Below are 24,623 nucleotides of genomic sequence, written 5' to 3'. Positions count from 1 at the left end.
GGAGCCGGTGGTGGCCCAGGACAGGGGTGACAGTGAGGTCGGAGAGAAAGACTCCCGCCAAAGAGGAATTTGGAAGGAGGACATCCCAGTTTGCAGACAGCCCGGGAGAGGGAGGCATCAGTCAGGAGTGCAGACAGGAGTGGAGTGCTCGGGTCTGGAGCCCAGAGGGAGATGGACAGGGCAGCAGGCAGTGGGCACACCTGAAAGGTGGTAGGGGGACTGGGGAGAAGATGGACTGGCCCGGAGAGCATGCAGGGTGAAAAAGGGATCTGCGCCTTCAGAAGCCCGAGAAGGTCAGGGGAAGGAAGGCCTGTGGAGGGAGGAGAGGAGCTGTGCTGGGTGAGCCGCCGGTACTGACATCAAAGGGCGAGGCGGTTTCAGGCCCAACTGAGCGGCCGCCCATACCCCAGACTGCAGAGGCTGAGCAGAAGGGGAGAACACTACCTGGTGGAGTTAGTGACAACGTTTTTGACAAAATGGTTGCCAACAGAGGAAAACACGCACAAAAACAAAGCAGTGAGAGGTCCGAGTAAAAAGAACTCATCTGAAGTAGCTAAGAAAACGTGTGCTGGGAGTCCCTGCTCTTTAGGAACTATCCTCACTCTTCTTTGTCACCTCAGACTCTACCTATTCCTGAAAATCCCCACATCACTGGAGTCTAGATAGCGATCTTTTACCATCATTGTGGTAAAGACTGCCTCTCAGCAGCTTTCCAGAACAACCTGCCCATTCCTGCTACACACTGAAGGATGCTGGTACCCTCCCTCAGGACTTCAAGAGAGAAAGGACACTTAGGAAACGCGTCGGAAAGACAGGTGAGTCTTGCTCCTATAGGGCCAACCACGCGCGGGCCTAGTTGGGCACAGGGAGCTGGGCGGCGGGAAGGGGGGCAAGGGCAGCCAGCGGGGACCCCCAGCCCGCCGCACCGCATGCTGTCAGTCTCTCTGGAACGCCTATGGCCCCCACCTCTTTGAAAAACACTTAGGACAATATGCTATATAAATTCTCCAAACGATGGAGAAAACACTTTGGCAAATAATCTGCCTATACTTTTTAATCCAAAAAAAAAAAAAAATTAACATAAGAAATACGTAAAGTTACAAAGAACTTGCCTGTTTGTATAAATGGCACATTCCTTGTTGTTAATCTTTAAGCATTCACTGTATTTACTAAGGGCATCTTTATAGTTTTTGTCCTTTACACATTGATTTCCTTCTTCTTTAAGGGTTTTAAACATTTTTTCATCTATGGGACACCCCCCAAGGGGGGGAAAAAAAAAGGAAGGATTCATATAAGCACCTCTACAAAATCTTCAGTACATCTGTAAGCAGATATTCTATTGCAAATTAACGTGACCACACACCATGCAGAGCTAAAGTCAAAGTGGAACAAAACTTTGTATACAAATTAAAAAGACAAATTGGCTGTAAGTAAAAATTACACAATTATGACATTTTTTTCAAATTAGAAAATAAAACATAAATAATGACATCATTTTATCCACACTGGTATGTCTTCTCTACTGGAGATACGAACATCTACAGTGTTTGGTTTAGTAACTATTTCATGAAAAATGCACAAACCTGTTCAAGCCTAAGGTGGACATTTGTCCAGCACCCCATTTCCTTGGAAAACCCACCTCCCCCTGCCCTCTGTCCTGCGGTTTAGGTAAAGCAAGCCCTACCCTAGCCCAACCTTTTGGAGTAATTTTTGTGTTACTATCAGCACATCATACTTCCTTGGCCACAATAATCTAACTCATCAGGGATAGGCCTCTGGGAGCCAATAAGCTACAACAAGATTTTTTATGGCAGCTTCTGGTAATGCTTGCTCTTTCTCGTGGAATATGAGGAGGAAGAGAGGAGCTATTCAGCCATCTGGTGATACAAGGGGAGAGGCTGTATTTCTCTAGATGGGGTGAAAAGAGCAAGAAAGAGGCCAAGAGAGACAGCTGAAGAAGAATCTATGAGTCCTGAATCTAGCCATCCCTGCAGCTACTCTACCTGTGGACGTTTCCATGATAGGAGCCAATAAACAACTTTTTTCACTTAAGCCATAAAAGGCTGGATTTTCTGTTATCTGCAGTGAGAGAGTCCCAACTATTACCATTACCTGTGCAGTGATCATGGCTGACTCTGCTTAGGATCCATTTCCCCTTCCTCAGGGTGCCCTGACGTCCACTCAGCTATCGCTTCTCTCCTACTCAACCCGGGCGTTCAGAGGAAGCTGACCCCACTGATCAGGAACACGGGCTTAGCTAAGCCAGTCGGGGCATGGCATGTCCTCATCATAGGGACTGGCTCAGGAATGGGCACATGACCCACTAGAATAAGTACCAGTAAAATGTGAGTCAAGAAAGTAACGGGATAAAAAAGCTAGGGCTTTCAGGGTAACATATTTTCTCATTTTTAAATTAATGCTACCCAAAGCAATGGTGTCTCTCTCTCTTTGGACATTGATACCTGCACCCAGGAAGCCTAAAACCACTACAGTTCTATTATTTTCAGTCAGCATCTGAGCCCTGATGAGCTTTCAGTTACATGAACCAAAATATTCCTTACGGTTTAAGTTAGTAGATTTTCTGTACTTGCAACCAAAGTTTTCTATCACACGTAAGTATGAAAACCTGAAGTTTTGAATCTATGTAATAAGTCTACCTAATGGAGTAACTTGATATAAAATAAAAATCCTGAAATTAAAATTTATTTCTAATGTTTCATGTTTCAAAAGACCACACAATGGGGCCAAATGGCACTCCCCATACATCCTGCTATATGTAAGACCTAAAACAGAATATTACAGGGATTCCTCCCTGCCCAATTTGCTGAAAAACTTTCCTTAAGCTTTTCTTCCCCCATTGTTTTTAAACCTTTGGTATCTATTCTAATAATCACATAGATATGTAGAGCTGATTATCCTTATGCTCCTCATGAGCTGACACAGATCCACAGTACAGTTAGTACATGCCCTTTGTTAATAAACCACCACCCTTCACTGAGCAAATGCTGTGTGCGAGACTCCGATGACAGCCAACTCTAGAAACCAGAGATCTCCAAGATTTTCCAAGTCTTAGTAGATGTTCCCTGCATCTCCCTTCTAGTCAATGAAGAGGATGAGGGTCTAAGAGAAGCCACATCACAACTCAGGAATCTCAGGGTGTCTATAGGATGAGGCTCAACCACCAGGGACACACATGGAGGTCCTAAGCAGGCAGGAGAAATGGGGCCTCAAGTTGCTTTTGTCAGAAAGCAAGAGTGAAGTCCCATTTATTAAACACTCTGCACAAAGTAATGAGGTAGGTACTATGGGAATGCAGATATGTTAATAACTATGATATAAGGCAGAAAGAAATACCTGCTAGATATTTATGTTGTAGCGTTTTACTTTGTTCTATTATTTCAAACACACCGATCTTATTACTTTAAGCCCTGCAACGTGCAGGTGTTAAGAGAGAACTACATGCTATACTTCTTTTTCTTATGAATAATAATGCTAGCTAAACCTTTATTAAGTGTTTTGTACGCCTATCTCCATTTACTCCTGGGAACAACGCCACAAGACAGTTAATTCATATTCCCCCCTTTCATACACACTAGGACACTGGATGTGGGAAGCAACTTCTTAAGACTCTAGTTAGAAAGAGGGCGAACAGGGTCTTAAACCTGGGTCTGTTGCCTGAGTTCATGCCCTTAACCTTCTGCTTCCCTGTGAAAACAGACACGCAGCTCAAGGTACCCTTGAAAAGAAGGGCGTGTAGGCTTCTCCCACCTGTGATGCCGGGCAGGGGCCGGCTGCAGGAACCTCCCCCTTGGTTGGGGGGCGTCTCCGCCACAGGCTGCCAAGCTCGCAAATGCGCAGAAGTGGGCACAGCAGGAATGGGTGACAACTTCTCCCTCCAGCTTGGTCCATCCAGATTCATTAAAATTCTTGTTATTCTAAAAAGAAAATGAGTTTTTTATATCACTGAAGCCCAAATCAACAGTAAGATTACAACACTTCTCTACAGAAAACACAGTCTTGAGCTATCTGCTGTCCCCATAAACGGTCTTTAAAAGGACTTTTAAAAGTTGCCCAAAACTATGTTAACTTTAGATCCTTTCTGTATCAAAAGAAAAAATGAAGGTCTAAAATTTTTTCAATGTATATGCAATAAAAAGCGAAATATAAAGGTAAAATTTAGGAGGCCTAGAAGAAATGTCCCACATAACATTTAATATAATTACTAAATTGATAACGCGTTACTCTTGAGAATAATCAAAAACACCTTAGAATTTCTATGCCCAAACTGTACACCAAAAAGAGGTGTACAAGACAAGCTACTAAAACTGATGAGGGCAAGCTATCATGTGTAATATTGTTTTTCCTTAAAGCATTTACATATGGCTAAGATACTCTTACCTTGCCTTTTTTTTTGTCTTTAAAGTTACTCACTTACTGTATTTTCATATGCATAAAGATGAAAGGACAGGGTACCGGAGTCTAAGAGACGGGCCCTTATACTATTGATGTTTACTAATGGCCATCACAAAGTTCAGATTAACATCCCCATTATCACTTATCACATCTGTCATCATTTTAAACATACAAAATATATTTACGTTTAAAAACAAAACTGAACTATGTCTTTGAAATGAAACTGGTTTTAAAAAGGTGTGTCCCAAGATGAGAAGATTTACAGGTAAGTAGTAGAATGCATTCAAGTTAGCTAACTCAACAGTACTTTTTGTGTGAATAGTTTTCTATTTATACAGAGACAAACACAATCCACATACTTTTTCTTACAGTTTCTGAAACCGAAATTTCAATAGTGATCTTTGGTTATGCAAACCAAGTATCAGACATCTTAGTGTAAAGAAAATAACTTTAAAAAATAATGTAAGGCCACCCACAACTACAGAAGGAAAAAAAAAGCTTTAGAAAAGAGAATTTTCAAGCAAAACTTGTATTACCAGCAGAGAGGAAGGAAGAAGCAGCTGAAAAGAGATGATGTGTTGCCAGGGAGTAAATAAGTAAATGCAGGGAAATTTAACATATAAGATTCCTGGAGAGGAAAAGAGGAACATGGTTAATGGAAGACAGAAACAAAATATAAGCACAGAGGTTTAAATAAATGAAAAAAAAAGCTGCTGTTGTTCACATGGAAAAGCAAACATAAACATGGGATTCGTGAAAAGGAACAGTGAAATTTAAAAAATGGATATTTCACAGAAAAATATATATGGCCACCCAGACAAAGCCCCCTCATCTTCTTATAAAGTATCACTAAGAAATGTTCGATTAAAAAGTGAATGAATCTTAAAAGTCAATCTGTATAAACGAACCTTCATGAATACATATAAAATGGATAACACAATCCTCAAAAAGCTAGACATAGAATTCCCCCATGACCCAGCGATTCCACTCCTAGGTATACTCCAAGAGAAAGTGAAAACAGGTGTGCAAACACTTGCACACAAATGCCCACAGCAGACTATTCCCAATAGCCCAAAGATGGAGACAACCCCAGTGTCCATCACCTGATGAATGAATAAACAAGACGAACAATGCCCATACAATGGAATGTTATTCAGCTATAAAAAGAAAGGAAGCACTCACATATTCTACAACATGAACCTTAAAAACATCACACTAGGTGAAAGAAGCCAAACACAAAAGGCACATACTCTAGGATTCCATTTACAGGGGCCATCCAGATAAACCAACAAGACAGAAAGCGGATGAGTGGTTGCCAGGGGCTGAGAGAAGGGAGAATGCGTGGCTGCTTAATAGGGACAGGGTTTCCTCTGGGGATGATGAGTGTTCTGGAACTAGAGAGAGGTGGTGGGTTGTACAAGTGTGCATGTACTAAAGGCCACTCAATTGCATACTCTAAAACACAATTTTATGTTCCATGAATTTTACTTCAATTTTTTCAAAATATATATATATATATAGTGCACAAGGTTCAGAAAGAGGAGTAATCACAGCCTCTCAGGTAACTATTTTTCCTGTCAGACCTTCCGGGCCCATCACTATGAACCCGCTTTCCTCCAACACCTTCCAACAGGCCCTTCCTCTCCGTCGGCTAATTCGGCTGTCTTCCTGCTTTGTCTCACAGGAAGCCGAGCTCTGGGAGAAGATCCTACTTGCCCAACTACGTTGGCGATGACTGGGGACAGAGGATGGGCAAACTAAAAGCCGACCACAGGAGTGAACTGTGCTCTCTCTGTTGGAGAATGAATTCATTCAACACATCTTACTGAGTGTATCTGCTGTAAGAGGTACTTCAACTACACAGACGGATAAAACCCAATTCCTGACCTCAAGGAACTTTCAGTAGAATGAGAGAAAAATAATTTTACAAAAAGGGACAGAGAATTTACAAACGATATGGAAGCTGGGTAATAATAGAGGGCACGGTGTTCTGGGGGAACTGGGAAGGGTGCCTAAAGTACATGTATGGTGGGATGGAGGTGGGTCTATCAGGGAAAGTCATTTCCTAGAGGAAGGAGGTCCTCTCCTAAAGGACAGCAAGGAATTAACCGGGCAAAAAATGGGAAAAGAGCCTCCAGGCACATATGAGGAGGCAGCAGATGACATTTCAGCAAGGCAGCTGTGCCACAGGGCAAATGGTTGAGACCTCCCAGGTGATGCTGCCCAAGCTCAAGATCAAGCTCAAGATCAAGGAGGCTGTGAATGCCCAAGGCTTGATCTGGCCCCAGGTCCAATTACCAATGCATATCCCTTTCTTCCAGTTAGGCCAGGATCAGACAGGTTCCACATGACCAGAGTGGACACTCCAGGAAATGACTGGTGGCTCTACACACAGATCTTTCCAACGGTCTTCTCCAAAGTGCGGTGGGACCATGTGTGGAGGTAAGGCATGATTTTATAAAATGAATTAATCTAAAACATGCCATTCTCATCTTGCACAATTTTGCTCAAGGTCGCCTCCTATCAGTGCTCTTCAAAGACCACGTCAGGCGCTTGCTCTCCAACAACTGCAGCCTACACAGACCAAGGGGGCCTGGCCTCTCTGTGATTTCCCCACCTTACTAACATATTTTCACCGTTGGGGATAATCTGTCTTATGTTTTTCCCCCTGGCTATATTCTGGTTTGCTTAAATACAGAGATTATGTTATTTTTCTGCTTTTTGTCTTTTTGTGGGGGGAGCAGGGCAGGGTACGCCAGACCAACACAGGGAACAGTGTAACGCACATAAGAAGGTATACTCTGGACAAATGGGATCAGAAAATAGTATACATAACTAGAAATATTATCCAACTTGCAATTTTTTAATTTCACCTGAAAGCAATTTATGAAGTCTGGAAATTCTTACCTTCCCATGCTCACTCAGGGGCTAAATAGGTCATAATATAAATTAGATCCAAATTCTTTGCTATTTCACCATGATAAATTAATACTCATCCTAGATGAGTGTCTATTTAAAGGGCATATAACACAAAATCTAGGAGGCTCATGAAGACATCCACTTTCCTGAGAAACAACAGTTACGCTTCCACTGACAGATGTGGTGCATTGAACATGTGCAAACCCTGTAGGAGAAGAAGATTCGATATGGCAGTTTTCACTACATTTTTGGATCTTGTGCTAGAATTACTAGTGATTTACAACATCACTGGAAACACCTTCCTAACGCCACAGATATTTACAAATACTAAAATTAAGTTCTGTGCGTTCAGAACAGCAAAGAAGATCTATACACTGAGCTTAAGAAAAAAAAATTTACTGAACAGTAATTAATGGACCAGGAAACAAATATAAAGGTGTTAGAGGACAACTCAAAATGGATTATAGGACAGTTAGAAATTAAGTTAGAGAGAGAGAGAGAACAGTTTGGTTTTGATGGGAGTGAAAATCATGCATGCAAAGTAAGTAACCAAGGACATGTCTACACTCTGACACCATTCTTGGAGAAGAGGAAGAAAAACACGTAATTCCAGTAGAAAACAACTAGACCTCAGGCACCGCCTCAGGCTGGCTTACCTGTTAATGCTGTCATTTGCTAGCTGGATTCTGCAGTCTATTTGCAACACTATTTTATAATCCACATAAGCTTTCTGATACTGCTCTAAAGTTTCATAGGCCATTGCTCGACGAAGAAGAGGTTTGATTGAGAATGGATGAAGTTCCAGAGCCCTGAAGACAAAAATATTACATGTCATTTGTTTTGAAAAGTTTTAACTTAATACTAACTGAATATACACTGTAGTACTGGACTTTCAAACACAAACATATCTAGTATTTTATACGAAGGACCTAGGAATATACTAGAAAGGCAAACTCAGAGTAGAAGAACAATCAAACTTGCGGTTACTTCCTTTATTTTATATACTTTGGGTGGCGGGGGAGGGAGAGAGAAAATCCTAAGCAGGCTCCACTCCCAGTGTGGAGCCGCCGTAGGGGCTCCGTCTCATAACCCTGAGATCATGCCCTGAGCTGAAATCAAGAGTGGGATGCACCACCTGAGCCACCCACGTGCCCCTACTTCCTTTATTTTAAACCAGTAGCAAAGCACGTTAGCATTTACTTTCCCCCGCTGAGACTGAGCTCCCCGGCAGTGGGCAGTGTGCCCCACCCTCTCCAATACCCCAAACCCTCCCCACCTCTGCCCCGACAGAGCCCACCATGGCACCAAATACAAGGTAGGCTTTCAACAGATTCTTGTTACCTACTAATGGATTAAGAGGAAAATTTTCATTCGCACTTGTGTTTAATAAGGCACCTCAGCAATAGAACCACAAAAATTTGCATTACATTTTGAAAATCAGCTCCCTAAAGGTCAGTTTATTATGATTTACTTGCTGGCAAAGGGCTTCAAAAATAGACCAGGGGGAAATCAAGGAAGTAAGTGTATGATGATTTCTTGTTAAGTCATGAATTTTCATCTTGCATTTGTTAAGGCTACGAAGTATTTCCAACATCACTAGAGATGTATTTCAAGGTTATGTTCCTTGGTTTTGTTTTAAGTAACTGTTTAAGGCTACTTCACTACACAACGGACTTCATGACATTCTGAAATAAAGCACACAATCCAGAGATTGTAATTATGAACGAAAATTATCACACTCTTCGTTTTAACGAACTTAACTGAAACTGTAAAGCACGGCGAGCAGAAATCCTAGCAAGAGCCTACCTTCTACACACCCCACCAGGGAGTGTCTGCTGCCCTGGGCTGTCCACACCAGGGATGGCAGGTCTGCTCCTCGGGTTCACTCTTCTGCTACACGCGGTATTCAAAGCACATGTTTAACTTCCTTCAGGGAAAGCACAAGTGAGGGCTGCTTTACTTGTTCTCCAACAGTCTTGGGGATCTGCTGTCTATCCCCGTCTACAGTGATCTGGCAAGGGGATGCTGACAGAGCACCTGCCAAGTGCGAGCCACTGCAGACTCCCTCCTCGCACTGCCCAAGCCAGCAAGGTCAACAGTCATCCGTTCATGCTGCAGGTGAGGAGGCGGAGGCGAACTGAGCCTGATCTGCCCACAGGGCAGTTCTGAATTTCAGCTTCAGGAAAGCCAGGGCAGTGACTGTCCCCACGGCTGAGATCAGCGCCTGGCCCGCAGGAGGCACTCAGCAAACACCCCAGCCCCCACAAGCGAACCTACGCTCTGCCTCCCTCACACATCCAAAAGCACTATCAATAAGGGAACTTCGTTGGAGTCATTCACAATTCTCCACACTGTATAGACACTCCACCGCAAAGGGGGGTGTGCTCCCGGGCTCTGCACCATACAGGCTGTCACGAACGAGCTTCAGTGCTCTATAATCTAACCAAGTTCGTTCTGCACAGGTGTTATCAGTGGGGGTTATTTTAATCTCCTCTGTACTGTACTGTACTGGGCTTTACGTTTTTTTCTCTAACACACATGTATTATTTTTATAACCAATAAAAGTTACTTTAAAAATAAAACTAAGATCAAGTAAAAACTACCTCAGATCTCTGAGCATCATTACCACTGCCTTAAATCTAGCTTAGTTTCATGCTTAGGGGATTTAACAACATGAACCCAGAAGACAAACATGTACGATACTCACACAACTACCCCAGGTCACCACAGACTTCCAATGCCCAAGGTGCTTTTCAGCCACTCAAGACAGAGCCCAGGTAGGCGTGGAATATAACACTGAGCAAGATGATGCATTTAATTTTTAGCCCTCCCAGCCCAGTAAATGCAAGGTTTTTTCTCTTTAACCACAATCCTGAAAGTGAATATGAGCTTATAAAGGAAATTCCACTAAGAAAAAAAAAAGGGCATTCATTCATAAAAACAGAGAGAACTTTTTAAGCCAGAGCTCACAAAGGTTTAACCATTCAAGTTAATACAGTTAAGACCCTACAGTCTTATAATTTGAAGCCTGTCAGAGAGAAGCAAAGAGGAGCAAAAGCAGAAAATTACCAGGCAGTGTTCATTTTTAGTGAGTCTGTCAAAATATCCTCAATGGAAAGTCACCGAAAGATTCTTTTGGGGTAGTTTAGATAACCCAAAAAGGTTCTCTGGCAGCTAGGAAGAGGATTTTTTTTTTTAAGCTGGTAAACAATTCTGAGAACATAAAGCAATTTCTAGGATAATGGTTTTAAACTTCTGCCCTGTTTCATGGTTCATCTCGAAGCCTAAAATAGAAACATGGAGATGCTGTGGTCAAGAGAGGGACAAGGCCCAGAGTCCCTTGAGCTCCTCAAATCCCCCTTATACTCCCAACCGTGGTCCTCTCAGCACACCCCTGGGACACACCTCAGAGGAGGTGTTTCAGAGGAGGCCCCAGGAGTTCAGATGTGTAAAATTAAACACTTTTCCCCCAAACTGCATTAAGTTATTCTCATAGGTCAATCTACAAAAGCTAATTCATAGGTTCCCCTCTCCCTTAAAGTTTGCCCCGATTGAGTTTTTTTTCAGTTTGACTCCTGCTACCACTTGCCTCAGAATAAGGGCTCATGGGCACACTAAAACAACTCTCCAAAGAGCAGAGACAAGCAAGTGAAAAACTAAAACATAGGCTTCCATTAAAATGTACGTAATCTTCTTGAGGTGAAAATAGTCCTATTTCTGCTACTAAATGATTCCTAGTTCATACAGATTTAAATACATTTATTTCAACATGTTTACAAAAGCATATCAAGTTTTCTGGCATTAAAAGTAGTTTGAGGGGCACCTCGGCGGCTTAGTCGTTAAGCGTCTGCCTTCAGCTCAGGTCATGATCCCAGGGTCCTGGGATCGAGTCCTACGGCAGGCTCCCTGCTCGGCGGGGAGCCTGCTTCTCCCTCTCCCACTCCCCCTGCTTGTGTTCCCTCTCTCGCTGTGTCTCTGTCAAATAAATTAAAATAGTTAAAAAAAAAAAAAGTAGTTTGAGGTTCACTGCTTTGGAGTAAAATCACCTCATGCCCCTTATGTTGGGACTCATATGCCAGGTATCAAGAAAACATCTAAGTAGGTCGGGCTCCACAGAGGTCAGTACTGACCAGCAAAGCAGGATTCTTTGGCCTAGAACACAGCTCTTATCTAAGGACATCTTAACTAAACCACCGCCCATCTCCCTCCACCCCCGCCCCCTCCCCAGGCCGTCTCCTGCTCTCTTTCCAGACAGACCTCCATTCTAGCCCCCTTAGACACCACGGAATCCCGTCTTTGACTTCCTCCCAGAGCTACATTGACACAGAACAAATTTGAGCAAGAAAATGTCTGCTACCCTAAACTATCTCACTTAAGGATAGTGACTCCACTGTTTTGCAGTAGCCCTAACTGTAGGGTTCCCAAGTTTGAACTGTAGTCCTGAACTCACTCACTGTAGCAAGACCTAAGATAAATCTGAAGGTTAACGCGTTAGCCACAGACACTTGTGCTGTAAAGGTTCTTGGCTGCAAATCACAATGTACTTGATATTCCACAAATTCATATGGTCTTACTAGTTAAGTGCAGTGGTAAATGTTTAACAACTGGCTCTCCTGAGGAGAAAAACCCAGATTTGAGGTGCCTGCCAATTTTCATGGTGTTAGTACTCCAACCATGGCAGATTTCAAGCTACCAATTTGACTTCGACCAGCTCCTAAAAATGTAACAAGTAGTGTAAGCCAGCACAACAGTGGATGGGGTCTACAGTCAGGGCCAAGTGAATATAAGCAGTATTTATTTTAAATTTGAACATGTAAAATTGGCAAAAAAAAAATCCAAGCCCCTCAACACCTTCTTTTTAAACTGTAGACACAGAAATTGGCAAGTTTTTACCCATATCAATATACTGATACTAACACAGAAAAAAATAATAAATTGTTCTTCTTATAATGAGATTGTCCACAAGTTATTGTTCAACCTAGGACTTCTGAGAGTGAAAACGGGTAATATTAGTAATTTTACCAGAGAAGAGGAGTAAACCAGGACTGTGAGGGTCAAGCCAGGACACACAACTTATTTTTTAGATGCACTAATAGTAGCTTCTTTCCAAAGGGCTCCTGAAGCAGGCTTATTACATAATGGTGGGAAAAAACAGTACTTTTTATTCATGTAAATACAGTCACCAACCTCAGTGTGTAAATTGTTGAGTACCACGGGTGACTATAGTGCTTGCAAAGTGGTCTACAACATGGTTCCTGACTTCACGGAGCTGAAAATCCATTGTAGTGGATAACACAAGTACCCACAGGTGTGAGAATGACCGTGCAAGGGGTATAGCCATGCAGGTGACCAGGAAGCCTGAGGTGACCAGGAAGGCAAAGAAGAGGGGGCAGCTGAGCAGGGATTTCAGAAGTAAAGATGTGCAGAGGGCATCACAGTGGCCCAAATGAGAGCAGAAAGCTTGTTTGGGGGGCAAGGAGGTAAGAGGAGCTTGTAATTATCTGCAACACCACACTGAGCCACTGAATACCTGTTTGAAACAAAATAATGCTTCAGGAAAAGTTGTTCTGATGCTACAGTGGAGGAGCCAAAGAGACTAGATGAAAGGCTTCTCCGAAAGTCTGAAACTGACATGAAAAGAGCATGGATTAAGGTGATGGCTGTGTAAATGAAAAAAGTTTGCAGCCTTCTATTAACTGTCTCTGTATATATGAAGGAGAAAAATGTATCATTTTTAGGTATAATTCAATTAACATGTCTTTAAAGTGTCTAAGAAATTAGATTCATGCAGAAAATTCAGTAAGAAATTAAATACTGCATTCATTCATCACACTGAAATGGTAATCTCTTGACAAACCTGAAAACGCGCAGTTTACCTGTTACAATCTTGAATGCAGCCGCTGCAGTTTCCTTCTTTTAGGTAGCACGCTGCTCTATTTGAATATAAGACACTTAGATCATCTGCACTTCCACTTCCTAAAATCACATTTAATTAAATACGGTTAAACTCCAGGAGCGCAATCACAGTTCCCCAGCAAGACGAGACGACTGAGGTCTCCGGGGGGCACTGCAGTCCTACAGCCCGCCCCTCACGCGGAGCCCGGGGAGCGCCCGGTGCCCGCAGGGGCCTCAGAGGGCGAGGCCGTGAGGGACGCACGCAGACGCGCCCCGCCCGGGCACATGCTACGCATTCCGAGGTGCAGCTCGCCCAAGTCGGTCCCACCCCGCCCTCCGTCCGGCCCGCACGGACGCGAGCGCCTGTCATCCGGGCGGCGGCCCTACACGTCCCGAGAGCCGCAGCCCGAGGGTCCGGGGAGGCGCGGGCTCAGCTCTCGCCTACCTGCAGGTTCCAGCTGCGCGATCGCCGCCGAGTACTTGAGGGCAGCCTCGGCGAACTGGCCGCTTTTGAACAGCTCGTTGCCCTGGCTCTTCAAGTCCGCGGGGCCGAGCGTGGCGGCAGGGACGGGGGCCGCGGCGACGGCGGCAGGGTCCCCGGCGCCCCGCCCGCTGCCCGGGTGCCGGTTGGCGCTGCCTGCCGCCTCGGGGGCCCGCGGTCGGCCCCGCTTGTCCGCGCCGGCTCCGGGCGCACGACCCCGCCGCAGCGCGCCCCTCTCCGGCCGCTTGCCGCCCTCGCTTTTGCCGGTCAGCTTCTTCTGGATGTTGCCCATGGCGCGCGGCTCCGCGGCGCTCCCGGCTCCCGCCGGCTCCGCGGCCTCTGTGGGAAGTGGATGCGGGAAGCGAGTGTTTGCATCATCAGGAGAAACTACCTACCGCGGCGGCCGCGGGGGTGCCCCGCGCAGACGCGCGGCGCAGCGCGCGCGGGGGCGGGTCGCGGCGGAGGCCAGGCGGACACCGCCCCCGCGGGCGGGGCAGCGCGGTTCCCGGCACCTCCAGGCGCGCGTCTGCCGGGGGGCTGACCGCCGGGCCGCGCGCTGCTCGGGCCACGCACTGGAGGCTCCCGTAGTTAACTCCTTGAACGCCGACGAGCTTAGGACGCGAACACGGCTCCGCAAAATCATTCCCTGAGTCAAAGCATCCGTGGCGAGGTACAGCTTAGAAAAAAAACGTACCTTTCTCCCATTTACGATTTACGAAAGCATGAAGTTACCAAACCTTGAATACGATAATTGCACCCAAGATCAGGGTACCCTTTTATGTTAAAGAACTGGGAGAGAAAGATAATTTGAAAGTGAAATAAAATCCAAGTGACCATTTTAAAATGAATTTAGCAAAGAAGTTACATAAAATAGGCACCAAGTTTTTAAAGTGATCCTTAAAAAACAGTAAATTTTCCATAACAGTGTCTTATTCAAGCTAAATTCCTTTATCTTGATGTAAAGACTTCAGGCATTAATCATAGCTTTAATAATTGATTTTTGAATCTATTATTTTTAAATATGAAAATGATGTATAAATATTTCATTGGTGGGTGTCTTATCAATATTTAAAACAAAGCAAAAAATATTTAAAACAAAGCAATTAATTATTTCACAGCACTGTTAGAAAAAACACTTAAGTACAGAGACTTCCGAGCTTTCTGTTTTAACAAATTCTAATCTGACTTTTTTTAAGCAGGCTCCATGCCCAACGTAGGACTTGAATTCAAGACCCGGAGATCAAGTGTGGCATACTGCACCACTGAGTGGGACTGAGTCAGCCAGGTGCTCCTCTAACCTGATTTTTAATGGATATATTTTCCACTGTTTCATGAATGGTAAAGCTAGTATTTGAACCACAAGGACAGGGGAATAGAAAAGCAGGAGTATTTAAGTGAAAATCAGTGGATGGTCACCTTAAGGCAAGCACTGAGTGTAAAAACACACTAATTAGTAAGTATGGGTTTCTATAGTGTAATAACCAAAAGAGGCTTCATTATGAAAAGAATAAAAAGATCTTGTTATAGCAATAAATCCCCAGATTGGACCCAGGAGGATTATTACAGCAAGACTCCAGTCTTCTTTGTCTGGTATCTGCTGCTCAAGTTCCCACCCAGCATCAAAACAGATGAAAGCAGAGATCAGTGTCAACAGAAACCATAGACACTTCAGTATTATTCTCTGTTCCCTTGTATATTACGCCCTCACGTCTGACCAGTACTATTACTAAATAGCTGCAGTTTATTTAGAACTTAATATGGGTCAAGATTTTTGCATACACCACTTTCCATTATCATTAATCCTCATGCCTAGTATTATCATCCCCACTTTATAAATAAGGCAACAAAGACACAAGGAAAAAGCTAAAGATTGTCCGAGAGCAAAGAGAGCTAGAAATCAGCATAACTGGTTTATGGGATTCAAATGAAATGACCTGAAAGCCATACCTCTCTCCTTAAGACTGAAAGGTCCTTGAACAACTTTGATAGTCTCTAGAGGTAAGCCGAGGCCTGATCCTGAAAGACCTGTGCGTCCTGGTGTGTACTGTACTACCTGTGGGACATTCCAGCGGAGTTGTTCAGGAGGTGGCTCCAAATGTAGCTCAGAGGAGTGGCCTTATCTAAAGTCTTCAGTAAGTCCCAGTGGACTTGGGAGTTGCTGATATAAATAGGATCACTGGAGTTTGGGTGTGGATGAGGTCACTCTGATCTTCCAGAGGATCCCTAAGAAATACTAACATGTAAAGGATGATAATAAGAAAAATCTTCAGTGGAGATGGAAGAGTATCTAGAAATGAGAGAAAGCCCAGGAGGGAGTACTGCCTCAGAAACCAAGAAGAAAGAGTATTTCAGGGAGGAAGGAGTCAAGAATAACAAATAATCAAAGGAAGGGATGGCTGGCAGTATCAGCTGCCTAAAGCCTACCGACAGCCATTAGATCTAAAGCCATGAGGACTCCCTTCAGTAGCCTTCAGTAGTTTGGGTAGTTGGTAGATGCAGAAATCCTCAACAAAACACTAGCAAACCAAATCCAACAGCAGAGTACAAGGATTATACACCATGACCAAGTGGGATTTATCTCAGGAAGTAGTTCAACGTACAAAATCAATATACAACATTCCACATTAATCGAATAAGGGGAAAAAAACCACATGATCATTACTGACTTTGAATGGGCATTTGACAAAAGCCAACACCCTTTCATGATAAAAAACAGAAAACTATGACCAGAAGTGAAATTTCTCAAAATGATAAAGTACATTTATGAAAAACTCAGTCAACATCATATCAGTGGTAAAATCCTCAAAGTTTTCCCCTGAAGTTCAGGAACAAGACAAGGATGCTGTCTTCACCACAGCTACTCAACATTATACTGGAAGTTGCAGCCTCATCATTAGGCAAGAAAAAAATAGAATAAAAACCATCCATATTGGAAAGAAAAAAGTAAAACTATTAACAGATGACGTGATTAGTATATTTTATATTATATGTGTGTGTGTGTGTGTTTATATTTGGAGGGTATATGTAATCCTAAAGAATACACACACACACATTACTACTACTAAGGCTAAAAAGCAAATTCAGCAGTTTCAGGGTACAAGATACACTAGCAATGAACAATCTGAAAATTACAAAAACAATTCCATATACAGTAGCATCCAGATGAATAAAATATTTAGGAATATATTTAACCAAGAAGGTGAAAGACTTGTATACCGAAAAATACAAATTACTGGAAGAAAACCAACAAATGGAAAGATATCTCTTGATCATAGGTAGGAAAACCTAATGTTAAGATATCCAAAGTGATCTACAGATCTGACATAATCCCCTATCAGAATTCTACAGCCTTTTCTGCAGAAATGGAAAAGTTGATCCTGAAATTCATATGGAATTTCAAGGGGTTCAGGGTAGTCAAAACGATCTTGAGAAAGAAGAACAAATCAAAGGACTTATACTTCTGATTTCTAAAAACTAAAAGCTTCAGTAATCAAAACCGTGTGGCACTGACATAAGAATAGACATCTAGGTGAACAGAATAGAACTGAGATTCTATAAACCCATACATCTATGGACAGTTAATTCTTGACAAGGGTGTCAAGTCCATTCAATGAGGAAACCATAGTCTCACAAATGGTGTTGGGACAATTGGATTTTTACATGCTGAAAAAAAAGCTAAGCTGGACTCCTTCCTACCTCAATTAATCAAAATAAGTCAGTGACCTAAATATAAGAACTAAAACCATAAAATTCTTAGAAGAGAACATAGGGGTAAATCTACATGCCCTTGGATTTGGTGATGGATTTTTATATAGGACACTGAAGGCACAGGCAACAAAAGAAAAAATAAACTTAACTTCATCAAAATTAAAAACTTTGCATAAAAGGATATTATCAAGAGCGCCTGGGTGGCTCAGTTGGTTGGGCGACTGCCTTCGGCTCAGGTCATGATCCTGGAGTCCCTGGATCAAGTCCCGCATCGGGCTCCCTGCTCGGCAAGGAGTCTGCTTCTCCCTCTGACCTTAACCCCTTTCATGTGCTCTCTCTCATTCTCTCTCTCTCAAATAAATAAAATCTTTAAAAAATAAAAAAATTTTAAAAAAAGGATATTATCAAGAAAGTAAAAACACAACCCACAGAATGGGAGAAATTATGTGCAAGCCATATATCTTACCTGCAAGGGTCTAGTACCCAGACTACATAAAGTACACTTACAATGCAACTATAAAAAGACAACCTAATTCTTAAATTAGGCTGCAAAGGACTTGAATAAGCATTCCTCCAAAGAAGATACACAAATAATAATATATACAGAAAAATGGTTACCATAATGTCATTACAAGAATGCAAATCAAAACCATAAGGAGGTGCCACTTCACACACCCATTATAATGGCTATAATCAAAATGGCAAACCATAACAAGTGTTTGCAAAAGTGTGGAGGAATTAAAATCCTCATATATTGTTGGTGGGACTATAAAATGGTGTAGCCACTTTGGAAAACAGTCTGGCAGTTCCTCAAGAAGTTAAACAAGAGTTACCATATAATCCAGCATTCTACTCCTAGTTATATACCCAAGAAAATTAAAAACATAACGCCCACACACAGAACTTATACACGAATTTCATAGCCACATTTTTCAGAAGAGCCAAAAAAGTGGCAATAATCCAAATGTCCATCAATAGATGGATAGAGAAAATGTGGTATTATCCATGCAATGGAGTTTATTTGTCCATAAAAAGGAATAAAGTACTGATACATGCTACAACATGGATGAACCTTGAAAATGTTATGCTAAGTGAAAGGAGCCAGACACAAAGGCCACATGTTGTATGATTCCATTTATATAAGATATTCAGCATGGGCAAAGCCACAGAGATAGAAAGGATTAATGGTTGCCCGGGGTTGGGGAGGGGGGGAGATGGAAGTGACTGTTAATGGGTATGAGGTTTCTTTTGTGATGATAAAAATGTGCCAGGATTAGACAGTGGTGATGGTTGTACAACCTTGTGAATATATTAAAATCCACTGAATTTGAAAAGGATGAATTTTATGGTATATGGATCCTATCTCAATTAAAAAAAAATGCTTATTTCACTTTACCCTTGACAACAAAGGATACTTTTTCTTTCTTTTTTTTTTTTTTATCTCCCATCTTGGCCAATTTGTTGGGAGAGAAAAAGAATCTACTTTTAATTTTCTTTTTTTGTTAGCAGTACAAAATACGTTGATCATTTAATTTCTCCATTAGTGATTAATTGTTCATATGCTTTGTTCATTTTGGTACTGGGCTCTTTTAACATTTTCTTACTGTTTTGGAAAAGCTCTTCATATCATAAGGTTACCAACCCCTTGCCATTTTTCCTAGTTTGTCATTTACCTTTTCATTTTTTTATAGCATCTGACTGATACTGGTTTTTCACTTATCCACAGTCAACATCATTCACCTTTCTTTTCATGATTTTATCTATTGTTTTAACTCCTTGAAATCCCTACCACCTTCCTGATCCCACCAATTCTAGGACAAGAGAAATAACTGTATTTTATTCTTCTGTTTGCAAGTTACTATTTAATTTTTTTTATTTTATTTGAGAGAGAGAGAGAGAGAGAGAGCACATGAGAAGGGGGAGGATCAGAGGGAGAAGCAGACTCCCCGCTGAGCAGGGAGCCCGACGCGGGACTCGATCCCGGGACTCCAGGATCATGACCTGAGCTGAAGGCAGTTGCTCAACCAACTGAGCCACCCAGGCACCCCTATTTAATTTTCTTATATTTCATTTTTAAGTAGGGAATAAGCAACAGCACGACAAAGGAGGCTAGATGCTTACTTTCCTCTGATTACTTCTCACACTCTGTAAGAAGACAATAAATACCAAAGTCTCTGACAGCTAGTCATATGGTGATGGTCACATCTAAATGCTCTCCACTAGGGAAGGAAAACACAAATAGATGGGGAGTTCCCAAGAAAGCCCAGGAGCTCAAATCCTTGGGTCTGATCAGCCTGGCAAATAGGTGTTTCTTCAAACTAGTCCCCATAAGGACAATTGTCAATGGTCTTGTCTTAGTACCTGATACAGAGCAGGTGATCAATAACTGTCAGCTATTAAATCAAATCCACTGGCTATGTTATACCTCAGTCGGGATGAACTGGGCCTGGCCAATCCAAATGGTGCTTACAGGTGAGCAGCATTATCAGCTGAGGTTACACAACACTCAAAGCTGCATTTTCCCAGGGGCTTTAGGGCTCCCTGCATCATAGCCCATAATGACTAAGAATTCTTTCTTGGAATGTGGTGGGATGGGGAAACATATGCAAGGATTCCATCCTGATGACCTCCCCTCTGGGCTTCAACAGGATTTCCTAAAAGTGACTTGGATTTCTCCTGTCTTGTCCAAGGCTCCAGGACCTCTTTTTACATGTCCTCTAACAATGGAACTTGGTAGAGGTGAGCATAAGACAGTCCTATTGACTTTATTTCATCTTAAAAGGACTACAGTCCTATTGACTTTATCTTAAAAGGACTACTTCTGAGCTTCCAGCTATTTATCCCACCTAATCTTGATTTGCTTTCCTGAAAAAAGGGAACTAACTAGTCTTAAAATTTATATTCCTATCAAGACATTTTTATTTTTGGAATTTCACATATCTTTATGTATTCCCTAATCTACAAAATAATTACTGAGGGGCATAAATGACGAGATCAGAAATGGTTCTCTCAGGGGTACCTGGGCGGTTCAGTCGGTAAAGCCTCCGACTCTTGATTTCGCTCAGGTCATGATCTCAGGGTTGGGGGATGGAGCCCTGTGTTGGGCTCTGCGCTGGGGATGGAGCCTGCTTAAGATTCTCTCTCTCCCCCACTGCCCCTACCCCAACCCTTCCTATGCGCCCCCCCCCCCATCCTCCCTCTCTCTCAAAAAAAAAGAAAAAAAGAAATGGTTCTCTTAAAGCTCTGGCTGCTTGGAGATCTGAATGGGAACATTGTTTCTCTGGGGTTCTGATGTTATGGATAACCACCTAACTCAGAAACATCAATCTATTAAATGATTAATATTACACAACAGTCTGGGGCGCCTGGGTGGCTCAGTCGTTAAGCGTCTGCCCTCGGCTCAGGTCATGATCCCAGTTAAGTTCCGCCCTGCCCTGCCCTCGGCTCAGGTCATGATCCCAGGGTATCGAGCCCCACATTGAGCTCCCTGCTCGGTGGGAAGCCTGCTTCTCCCTCTCCCACTCCCCCTGCTTGTGTTCCCTTTCTCGCTGTGTCTCTGTCAAATAAATAAATAAAATCTTTAAAAAAAAAATATTACACAACAATCCTGACTCACTTTTCTAATCACAGAATAGTAATTACTCATTGTTTAATGATTAGCCCTTTCCTGTTTATCTCTCTGTGGGAGGAGGGCCTTTTAGTATCTCCAGTCCCCCCCCAGCTTTATTGAGATATAATTGACATATAACATTGTATACGTTTAAAGTGTACGTGATGATTTGATATGGATATATATTGCAAAATTATTAGCACAGTAAGGTTACTTAACACATCCATCACCTCACGTAACCTTTTTTTTAATAGTGAGAACATTTAAGATCTACTTTCTTAGCAACTTTCAAGGATATAACATCATATTGTTAACTGTAGTCACCATGCTGTACACTACGTCCCCCAGACTTACAGGTGGAAGTTTCTACTCTTGGACCAACTTATCCCCAAAACCTCCACCTCTGGCAACCACTGTTCCACTCTCTATTTCTACAGGTTTGGCTTTTTTTTAGAATCTGCACATAAGTGAGTTCACACAGTATTCATCTTCCTCTGTCTGACTTATTTCACTTAGCATAATGTCTTAAAGGTCCACTTGTGGTTTTGCTAATGGCAGATTTCCTTCTTTTTTTGTGGCCTAATAATATTCTAGTGTTTAAATGAGTGTGTGTCTCACATTTTCTTTATCCGTTTATCTGCTGAAGGACACTTCAGGTTGTTATTGATGAAGGATAGTTGGAAGAAAGGAAGGCAGGGACGAGGGCCCTCCCCACCCCCCAAGAGGAAACCATCCTTGAAAGGAATTTACACCACCCTGGAAGGAACCCTCTCCCACGTGACAGATAGATGACAAAAGCCTGAATGGATGACAGGTGTGTGGAGGGTTAATCAGATTAATACAGTCCACCAGCAAGCCCATAAAACCCCCTAGACGTCGAAACTCTGGTGGCCACCCTCTCAGATCCCCTCCTTCTTCAGGAGCTTTGTACTATCGCTCAGTAAACCTTGCTTTGCTGCCCACCACTCTGTCTGGTCTACCTCTTCAGACGTCAAAGTGGCGTGACCAAGAACCGCGGGCACTGAGGGAAAAGAAATCCTGCAATGTTACCATGTCTTGGCTATTGAGAATGCTGACATGAACACAGGGGTGCAGATATCTCTTCAAGATAGTGGTTTCATTTCTTTTGGACATACAACCAGAAATGGGATGGCTGGACCAGACTGTAGCTCTATTTTGAGTCTTTTGAGGAAGCTCTAGAGTGTTGTTCATAGTGGCTGCATTAGTCCACATTCCCACCAGTAGTGCACGGGGTCCCCTTTCCTCCACATCCTCACCAACACTTGTTATCTCTCGTCTCTTTGATGACAGCCATTCAAACACATTTGAGGTGATATCTCATTGTGGGTTTTTTTTTTTTTTAAGACTTATCTAACATTCTTTAATTTCCACATTTTCTTCAACCCCCTTTCCACATCCATGCTCTTCTATGTATACTTTTCCGTTTATGTTTTATATTTTTTTCCCATTTATTTTTTTTTTTGATGTAGTGTTGCATGATTCATTGTTTGCGTATAACACCCAGTGCTCCATGCAGTACGTGCCCTCTTTAATACCCGTCACCAGGCTAACCCATCCCCCCACCGCCCTCCCCTCTAGAACCCTCAGTTTGTTTCTCAGAGTCCATAGTCTCTCATGGTTCGTCTCCTCCTCCGATTCCCCCCCTTCATTTTTTTTTTTTTTAACATGTAATGTATTATTTGTTTCAGAGGTACAGGTCTGTGATTCATTGTGGTTTTGGTTTGCATTTTCCTGATGATTAGTGATGTGAGCATCTTTTTCCTATACCCATGGACCATGTGAATGTCTTCTTTGGAAAAATGTCTATTCAGTTCCAATGCTTTTTTTTTTTTTTTAATAAAAAATGATCACATTAGCCTTTAACTCACTTGCTCTTCAACATAGGTTCAGCTTCTGATAAGAGTTTTGGTACAACATCAGTAAGCACGAGGGAGATAAACACCAAATTACATCTGTTTCTTTGACAAGGTAGCCTGGTGATGTTCAGTCTGGATTTTATAGAACCTGTACTTCCTTAGTTGGCATCTACTAACCACTTTTATGAGATAGACATTGGAGTCACACAGGTTTAGGGCCATGTCCTAGCCATGTGATTTATAGCCCGTGCAAATGTGGCAAATAACTAAACCTTTCTAGGCTTCCGTTGCCTAATCTATAAAAGTGTGGGTTATAGCTTCCTTGAGGATTAAATAAAATAACCTAAATAAGCAACTTTTATAGTTCTTCAAATGTGCTAATCCTTCAAAAAATAGTAATGAGAAAGGCAGTTCTGTCAAGATGGAATAAACACACTCTACCCATCTCTCCCCCTAAATATAACTAAAAACCTGAGACAGAATTGATGGAGTAGCCAAATGAGGACACTGAAAAGTAAATGGTAGCAGGCCAGTGGGAAAAGGGCCTAGAACCTGAAAAGCCACCAGACCAGCAGTGAGCTTCTCATTTTTCTTTCCTCTGTCATCTCCTAGCCTGGTTCAAAGGCTGTCCAAAACCTGGAGCTGGTGCCAAAATCTTGGTTTCTTTTATTTGTTTTGTTTTTCCTTTCTGTCCAATCCCAACCCCCAGGCCATCCTATATCAGCCGCAGTGGTAGTAACAGCCAACAGCTACGTAAAATTTTGAGGGAGAGGAACTCTTATCTCTGGTCAGAGAAACTGTGGTCCCAAGAATGTTCCCATTGCTGTTCTTCTCTGTCCTCTTGCTGCTCGGTCCTGGAGGTACAGGGTCATGGGAAGTGTGCGGTAGAAAGGGGTAATTAAAAGTCTGCCTTTCTAACTAGAGGAATAGGAAGGAAAACCTATGGGTGCCAGAAAGAGTAGGAAAGAATCACAGAGAAGGGGGAAGCTCAAGAAAACAATTGCATATGACCTGGGCTCACATCGTGCATTATGTGATCCTAAACAGCATACTAAAAGTTTTGAGAAATGAATTATGGGGGAAGACCACTGCCCAGGCAACGGCTGGTCACTGAGTGGTGTACAGGTGGGACAGATCCAAATAGCATTGCAAAGGTTCTGAAACTAAACTGACATTAGAACCATAGTCCACAGAAATCAGGCAGGAAAACTGTTACCCAAACCTAACCAGATTGATTAACTGCTAAAAAAAAATTCTCTGTAAGATTTAAATAAGACTGAAAATCGCATATCATAATGAAGTTGCTAGTATACAGTACAAAACTACTTAACAAATGAGGAAGAAAGAAAATCTCCATATTTGGCAAGGGAAAAGATGATTAAGTAATACCAAACCCCAAATAACATAGATGTGAATTCTCAAAGACTTTAAATGACTATTATAACCATGCTCCAAGAAATAAAGGCAAACACTCCGGAAATGGATAGAAAGATTTAAAAAGTTTGCAGAGAAGTGGAAGATCAAACAAACAAACAAAACAAAACAAAAAACAACCAGAACTAAGATGAAATTTTAGAATGGAAAAACACAATAACCAAAATTTAAAATTCACCGAATGGGGGCAACAGTACATTTGGGATCAGGAATTAAAAAATCAGTGAACTTGAATATAGATCAATAGAAACTTTTCAATCTTAATAACAGAGAGAGTGAGAAAAAG

At 42.4% G+C, this 24,623-nt stretch overlaps 1 protein-coding gene across 7 annotated transcripts in view; it reads right to left on the bottom strand.

The window, feature by feature from the left end:
- The window catches only part of SPAG1 (sperm associated antigen 1), a 67,884-nt gene that overhangs the window by 11,924 nt on the left and 31,337 nt on the right, over nucleotides 1–24,623 (bottom strand). For all 7 annotated transcript variants that reach the window (XM_073893041.1, XM_073893042.1, XM_073893046.1 and 4 more), the window contains 5 exons: nucleotides 13,673–14,047; nucleotides 13,209–13,308; nucleotides 7,989–8,141; nucleotides 3,769–3,935; nucleotides 1,113–1,245 (listed from right to left, as the gene is read on the bottom strand). In XM_073893041.1, the coding sequence (XP_073749142.1) occupies nucleotides 1,113–1,245; nucleotides 3,769–3,935; nucleotides 7,989–8,141; nucleotides 13,209–13,308; nucleotides 13,673–14,047 (928 nt within the window). The remainder of the gene's footprint in view (nucleotides 1–1,112; nucleotides 1,246–3,768; nucleotides 3,936–7,988; nucleotides 8,142–13,208; nucleotides 13,309–13,672; nucleotides 14,048–24,623) is intronic.

Source organism: Callorhinus ursinus, unplaced genomic scaffold (genome assembly GCF_003265705.2).
Source record: "Callorhinus ursinus isolate GAN/ISIS: 27379988/994484 unplaced genomic scaffold, GSC_fseal_2.0 scaffold5, whole genome shotgun sequence".
In the NCBI taxonomy this organism is placed as follows: Eukaryota; Metazoa; Chordata; class Mammalia; order Carnivora; family Otariidae; genus Callorhinus; species Callorhinus ursinus.
The sequence above is the reverse complement of the archived record's forward strand: the minus strand, read 5'-3'. Positions and strand labels throughout refer to the sequence as shown.